At 50.5% G+C, this 7,425-nt stretch overlaps 1 protein-coding gene across 1 annotated transcript; it reads right to left on the minus strand.

Moving 5' to 3' along the window:
- Positions 1-318: 318 nt before the first annotated feature.
- LOC123061545 (cytochrome P450 72A14) lies at positions 319-3,142 on the minus strand. The gene is made up of 4 exons (XM_044484691.1): positions 2,727-3,142; positions 1,754-1,974; positions 1,413-1,657; positions 319-1,292 (listed from the first exon to the last, which is right to left on the minus strand). Exons 1-4 carry the CDS (start codon positions 3,013-3,015, stop codon positions 479-481), a joined length of 1,569 nt encoding a protein of 522 aa, XP_044340626.1. The 5' UTR covers positions 3,016-3,142; the 3' UTR covers positions 319-478.
- Positions 3,143-7,425: the final 4,283 nt, after the last annotated feature.

Consider the following 7,425-nt stretch of genomic DNA (forward strand, 5'->3'; position numbering starts at 1 on the left):
TACCGGGGTGGGTGGTGGTGGCCATGGCGGAGAAAGGAGAAGAGCTTGGTGGGGAAAGAAACAGAAGGAGGGATAGATCGATGCATGGATAGGTAAGGATAGCACCGAGTGTTGTGATATGGGGAGAGCACCGAGCGTTCGATCTCTCTTTATCGTACGCACCGCGCGCGACCGGCTCAAGTTTCGGCCGGTCCGCCGGTCAGAAATGTTTACCATCTTTATAATAGATTTGTTATTTTTCAGAAAAGAAATAGTGTTTCGCATGGTTAAAAAAAGAAAGATATATAGTGTTTCTCCAAATGAAAATTTGACCGTTGGTCGAGAAACTCCAGTCATCTGATACAACCGACTTCCATCTAAAGTCAATACACAAGCAGGCCTTTTACACGTAGTTGAGTCTTGAGTGCGTTAGTTAGTCTTAGAATCCACCAGTATGCTGTACATGCAGATCAACTGATTTTGTAATATGTACTGTAGCTCAGTGAAGCCTCTTGAGCCTGACCTGCGCGCCGTGCTCAGGCTGCAGCAGGCCAACGGTGAAGGGCGCGTGTGTGTAGGACGGCGAGAGGTCGAAGGAGAAGCGCTGCAGGATCATGGCGAGCCCCATTTTAGCCTCGAGCAGTGCGAAGCTCTGGCCGACGCAGATCCGCGGGCCCCAGCCGAACGGGAAGAAGGCCGGCGCGTCGACGGACGCCTTGGAGATCCCCTCGGAGAACCTCTCCGGCCTGAACTCATGGGCGTCCGCGCCCCAAACCTCCTTGTCGTGGTGGACGCTCAACAACGGCAGCATAAGCACCACGCCCGCCGGGTACCTGACGCCGCCGAGCTCCGTCGGCCTGTACGTCTTGCGCTGGAGCGCCGTCAGCGGCGTGTATAGCCGCAGCACCTCGTACAGCACCATGGTCACAATTCTCAGGCGACTCAGCCCGTCGTAATCCGGCGTGCGGTCGCCGAAGACATGCAGGACCTCCTCCCTGGCGCGGTCCTGCCACTCCGGGTGCATGCAGAGGACGATCATCGTCCACGTGAGCAGCACCGACGTGGTCTCCATGCCGGCGAAGTAGAATAGCTTGCACTCTCCGATCACGTCGTCGGTCGTGATGCCGGCCTTGGAATTGCCGCCCGCCCTGGTGTGTGCCATGTTGGACTCCAGCAGCAGCCCGAGAAGATCGTCGCTCGTGGCTTGACCGGCCCTCAAGGCGTTCTCTCTTTTCGCGATGATGCCCTTGAGGATCCTCTCGATCTCGGCAGCGATCTGCCTCATCCTTCGGTTGGCTTTTGTTGGGAAGAACCTGGACATACAATAATGTATCAGGACAGAGTCTGCAGCGCAGTGCCGTAGGAAAAACCCAAATTTGCACCATTGATCGATGTACGTGCAGAAGGAGAGTAATCGCAGACAGAGAACTCACAAATAACCAGGGATATGTATCTTGTTCATGGCGAGCACGGCGAGCTCGATCTGCTCCCCCTGGAGCTGGAAGATCCTCCGGCCCTCCAGGTAGCTGCTGCCAAAGGCAGCGCGAGAGATGACATCCCCTGTCAGGTTCTGCATGTCGGGCCAGACATCTACCTCGCATGGCGCGTCACCCGCGGCTAGGCCTTCCCATCTGTCCACCAGGTCGGTGCAACATGCAGCGAAAGCTGGCAACATGCGCTGAAAATTGAACACCAATTTTGTCACTCCCTGGAACCAACCAATGCCAGTCTGCCGCCATGTCAATGACCCAACCAAAAATAAATAATAAATCACCTTGAGCTTCTCGAGATGGAAGGCAGGGTTGATGATCCTCCGGTGCTTGGCCCATTTCTCGCCCTCGTGGCTACCAATGCCATTGTGCAACATCCTCTGAAGTCGGCCCAACTTGAGCTTCTCAAAGTCGCCGGACTTGTTGGACAGTACTTCTCGCACCAGTGCGGGCTTGGTAATGGTCACTCTAGGCGACGGTCCAAACCAAGTGATAGACATTTTACCTGAAATGAAATGATATTAGACAATCACGAGGTAGCTTGTATCAGCAGTTCTTTTTCATTTCTTCAGTTATTATGAATACACGTCTACATTTTCATTTTCAGTTAGCCCATTTACCTAAGTGGGGTACGGTTTGTCTAGTTTGCTAGAACATCATTAGATTTCGTGGATAGAAAAATGAAGCCCGATGCACCCACTAAAATAAGAAGGGTGGGATCTAGAGTCTAGTCATCATCGCATTAGTGTGGGTACCTTTCGAACTGGACTATTGAGTTGGTGTTTTCCTCTTTGGAATGATGATGTCTATAGCTAGCGTACGCAATAGGAATATGGCCTTGGATGCAATCATGCAGCATGGGATTTTCTTGTTGATACTCTCTTTTACAGATGCTCCTATAGCTAGATACCTTGAGTGTCCGTAAATCTGGTTGTCCTAATCTGTTACAAAACTGCAATAAAGTTGAATTGAACTTCAAAATAGCATGAGAAAAACCCACACAAAAGAAAATTAGCATGAAAAAAATAGCCAATAGCGGTGCATGCAAGGAAAAAATGATTCCGGTAGTCAACCATTTTTTTTTTATGAAAACTGATGAATCTGCTCTTTTTTTTAGGGGTACTGAATCTGCTCTTGGAAACATGTTCCCGGACGACCGAGTGACGCGACCAAAGAAGTTTCCAAGGCAAACCAATGCAGCCGACTCCAAGGTCAAGGGACAGGCAAGAAAGAGAACAAGAGAAGTAGGAGACGTACCGTGCTCCTTCATGGTCTGGTGGAACAGCGGCATGGCCCGGGGCACGACGTCGTGGCAGCCCAGCGGCATGGACCGGGCCCTCGCGTCCTCGTTGAGCCTCTCGGCCAGCGGCGCGTCGCCGGCCACGGAGCGGTACGCCGTGCCGCGAAGGCCCTGCGACCGCAGCGCCCGGTCCAGGCGCCGGGGCCTCCACCACGCCCACTCCAGCGCCCGCACGGCGCACCACGCGATGGTCGCGCCCGCCACCACGTACAGCAGCTCCCGTGGAAAAGAAACCGGCGATCCCATCACGCTCGTCGCCTTGGCCCAGAACACGCCGGAGCAGCCAGCGCAAGGGGAATGGGGTTGATTGATGCTTTGCTCTCTTGCGGTGATCAAGTGGGTGGGGGCGTAGGATACGAGTGCTGTGGTGATCACCTTCCATTCCACCACTATATATAAAAGATGGTGGAGGCCTTTTGCACCGCATGCTTTTCCGCCATTATAGAGCACATTTTTGCGCCCTGGGCTGTTTCCGTGATGGTTCTACAGTCCACAGCAGGCCGGGGAAGTGGTCTTTTCTTTTAATCCCTGTGAAATGAGAAGATCCGTGTGGGAAAAAAAGGGAGCAAAGTTGGACGACGAAAAGCGAGCGTAGGGACGCGGCACGGCACCAACCTGGTCTACAATTAGGTGGCTGGCTGCATGGGCCTCAATCTTTGTGGGTCGTTTGCAGTCGATCGAGAGCGTGTTTCTTTCGGAAACAGCTGACTATCTGCTTTCTCCTTCCCATTTGAAGCAGCTAGCGTCTTCGTACACACAGGTCATAAAGGTGCAGCGTCGCACGTAGAGTGGTCATGCCGTGCACCGAAAGCGCCTGCGCAAGCTCTCCCTGGCTGGCTTTTTAGAACCAGATAGTGTCCCAAAACTCCCGTTGGAAACCAAAAAAGGCAAGGAAAATATGCATGTCTGGACGACCGCCGCAAATTAGAAATTACATGTGCAACGCATGGCCAGGGACATGCATGGCCATATACCTAATCCTAATCCTATCGTGCGCTTTGTGGAATTCGTCCGTCTTTTTGTTGCACCTTTGCATGACGGCACCCGTTGCGTTCGCTAGCATGGGCGCACGCGCTTGGGCGGGACGGGACGACCGGTGCACACAAGGCCGGCCACGTCCGTCTTTCTGTTTACTCTGATCGATCATCGTGCGTGTTTGCTAGCTCGTCTAAGAAAGATCAAGTGAATGCAGATGTGTGCATGGGACGACCGGACTGCGTGTTAATAGACGACCATTAGTCCATTCGAAAAAAAATAGACGACGATTAGTCTTTGGGAGACATGTGTTGGTAGAACACGTGCCATGGCGCTCTAGTCCAACGCCACGTACCTGCATGCCCCGGTTCCAACGTTGAATTACGTTTGCCAAATAAGTTGACATAACTTCGGTCAGTGTTTTCCTTATCTGGGGCTGATATTCCACGAGCGCTCACGTTCAACGCCAACATGCGTCTTCGCTCTTCCCATCTTGCGGTCAACTGCGTGAACATTGATTTGACATCCCAACCATTTCCTTTTTTTAACACGACTTCCCAACAATTTTTACATGTATGATGTTGGACTTTGACAACCGCCATAGTTCATCCCACAATAGTCTGGTTTTTTTTTCTTGCAATATGAAAAGAGTTTTATTCCATCATATTAGGGTTACAATCAGGAGGCAAAAGATTCTTTATACATGGTGGTGCGCTATGTAGCCATACAGTAGTACTACTTTCTACTCGACTATATGATGCCAACCTATCTGCCATCCTATTTTGCTCAGGCTTGATTTTCATGGGAATAAACCCTCTCCCTTGCATAAGGAACTTTATCTCTGCCACCAAATGACCATATGCCGATCTCAAGAGGCCTTCCTCAGACAAAGCTAACAATGCTTTCGAGGAGTCCGATTGAACAATAACAGGATCTTCAGTACGTTGCAACGCCAATGTCATATCTTGCATGATAGCATGTAACTCCGCCTCAAGAGCGTCGTTGCAATTAAAAATATATGGATATGCAGCGAAGATAACCCCACCGTCATGTCGTCTCAAGATCATGCTGGTCGCCGCCATGCCGTCCACTCCTAAGAAAGATCCGTCCACAGACAGAGCAACACGATTTGCTGTAGGCGTCAGCCACGACAACGTTTTTGCTGCTTTCTTTCTTCTTATTTCCGGCCTCATTTCCACCACCAGCATCTTCCCTTTCATAAGCTCCTCTATAATGTATCTCCTAGACAGTTCAAGTGATAACATATAGCTTTGAAGATAATCAACAAATACTTGAGCTGTTGGGACATCTTTCCCATGTGTATTGTCCCTTCTCAAGGACCAAATCCTCCATATTAGCATAATGATACAGTCCCGCTCATATTGTCCACGGCAAGTGAGTAGGTCTAGTAGCCATTCATTCCTTGTATCAATAAGTGCGGAATCATTGGGTAATGGCCACCTTTCTCTCATACGTTCCCACAACTCTCTTGCATGCTCACATGCGATCAAAGCATGGTAGGTTGATTCTTCCTCTCTGCCACAAAGTGGGCACGTTGATCTTTTTGAAATATGCATGTACTTCTTGCAAACATTGGTAGCTAATGCTCCAGAGGCAACTTTCCATGCTAGAATCTTGTTCTTTTGAGGTACATGCGACCCCCATATGCACTGCCAAACTGGTCATCTTCCAGTTGGATTACTGCTCGAAGCCCCTCCTGCGACCGCCATGTCGTGTTGCTGATAGCCAATCGGTAGGCACTCCACAATAGTCTGTTCTTCTCTTCCAGCTCCACCATGGTCACAGTGGAACAACTAGCTACCAATGCGCCATGGTTTCACCACATGGAAACCGCCCAAGAATCCAGGAACCTCTCCCTTCTCCCCGTAGTGACTCAGAGGCCAGTGGATCTAGGAACAGACGAGACCTAAGAGAAGGATAATTAGCCACCAATGGTCGTTTCTCATCGAGATGCTGAGGAAATTGGGCTTTGGTGAAAGGTGGTTGTCATGGATTTGTGGACTAGTTGGGAGTACTTCCACGAGGATATTGGTCAACGGAGTGTGAGGACGAACTATTTTCAACTGCAAGGGGCTACACCAAGGTGATCAGCTGTCAACAATGCTATTCATAGTGATCATGGAGCCTCTACAAAGATGTTCGAGCTTGCTACAACACGAGGTATCCGTTCTCCCCTAGCAAGTAGGGGAATGAACCTCAGGGTGTCTATGTTCGCGGACAACGTAATGATTTTCATTAAGCCACGGGATATTGAGCTGAGAACTCGCTCAAGAATTTTGGAGCTTTTTGGAGAAGCTTTGGGACTAAAGGTTAACTTATTAAAGAGTGTGGCCATACCCATCCGATGCTCGATAGATGACATGGTTGCGGTTAGTGAAATCCTGGGGTGCCCAACCGGATCTTTCCCCTGCAAGTACTTTGGACTAGCACTCACAATCATATTATAGTCGGCATCGCAGTTGCAAGGTTTGGTGGATCAGCTCGCAGCATACTTTCCCACTTGGAGAGCCGCCTACTTCTGGTCCAATCAATCCTTTGTGTGATACCCATTCACGCCATGATGGTGCTGGACGTTCCGCTTAAGACACTTGCGGCAATGACCAAGGTCTGCAGGGGGTTGTTATGGTGCGGCAAGGCTCAGGCCAAAGGTGGAAAATGTGTGGTGGCATGGGATACCATGTGCACCCCCAAGTGGGCGGGAGGCCTAGGAATCCCCAACCTCAGATGGTTGAACATAGAAATGTAGGCACGATGGCCTTGGCTGCAGAGAGCTGACCCACACGGACATGGTGTGAGTTCCAGATCACGGTGCCAAAAGAATCTATGCCTTTGTTCCATGCAGCAACAAGGGCTATGATCGGTGATGGGCAGGCCTCCTTGTTTTCGGAGAATCATTGGCTTCAGGGCTATCAGGTGAAGGAGCCAGCACCATGGATCTATGAAAAAGTCCCATGCAGATTACAAAAATCATGAATGGTCACGGAAGCAAGGACGAATGGCACCTGAGCGCGGGATTTCAGCAGGGGATTAATGGAGGAGCAGTTACTGGAGTTTTTCACTCAATGGGATCGCGTCGCCACGGTGAACCTTGAGGGCACGGACATGGTCCAGTGGGCCTGGGAGTAGGATGGACCGTTCTCGACCAGATCAGCCTATGCAGCTAAGTTTTGGGGCAAGGAGGTCGCTCCAACAACAAACTTTATGTGGAAATCAAGTGTGCCTCTTCGATGCCGATTTTACTCTTGGCTAGCATTTAAGGACTGGTGTTGGACATCGGATCGCCTTGTTGGGGGCTACCTCACCAAGACATCTGCCCATTGTGCGATCAACACAAGGAAAAAATGAACCACACCCTTCTCGAGTGCGTTTTCGCTAGGCAAACTTGGATGATGGTTTTCATGGGCTTACCTGAGTGGGCGCCCACTCAAGGGGAAGTACTCATGGATTGGTGCATCAGTAAGACGAGCAGACGATACTCAAGAAAGGACAACCGGATGGTGATAACACTTGGTATGTGGACTCTATGGAAGCATCGAAATGCAGTCATGTTCGACGGGCAACACCATCTTTGCGACAAGTTATATCAGTTATCGAGAGGGAGAGTTGGAGCTGGAGCTGAGCGAGACTTATCAAGGGCGACATGGATGCCTTCATGGGTTG

This window comes from Triticum aestivum, chromosome 3A (genome assembly GCF_018294505.1).
Source record: "Triticum aestivum cultivar Chinese Spring chromosome 3A, IWGSC CS RefSeq v2.1, whole genome shotgun sequence".
Lineage (NCBI taxonomy): Eukaryota > Viridiplantae > Streptophyta > Magnoliopsida > Poales > Poaceae > Triticum > Triticum aestivum.

Coding starts and splice junctions, on each gene's coding strand:
- LOC123061545 (XM_044484691.1), bottom strand. CDS start 3,015: ATGGGATCGCCGGTTTCTTTTCCACGGGAGCTGCTGTACGTGGTGGCG. Junction 1,658..1,753: donor TCCATCTCGAGAAGCTCAAG/GTGATTTATTAT, acceptor TTCAATTTTCAG/CGCATGTTGCCAGCTTTCGC. Junction 1,293..1,412: donor ATACATATCCCTGGTTATTT/GTGAGTTCTCTG, acceptor TTGTATGTCCAG/GTTCTTCCCAACAAAAGCCA.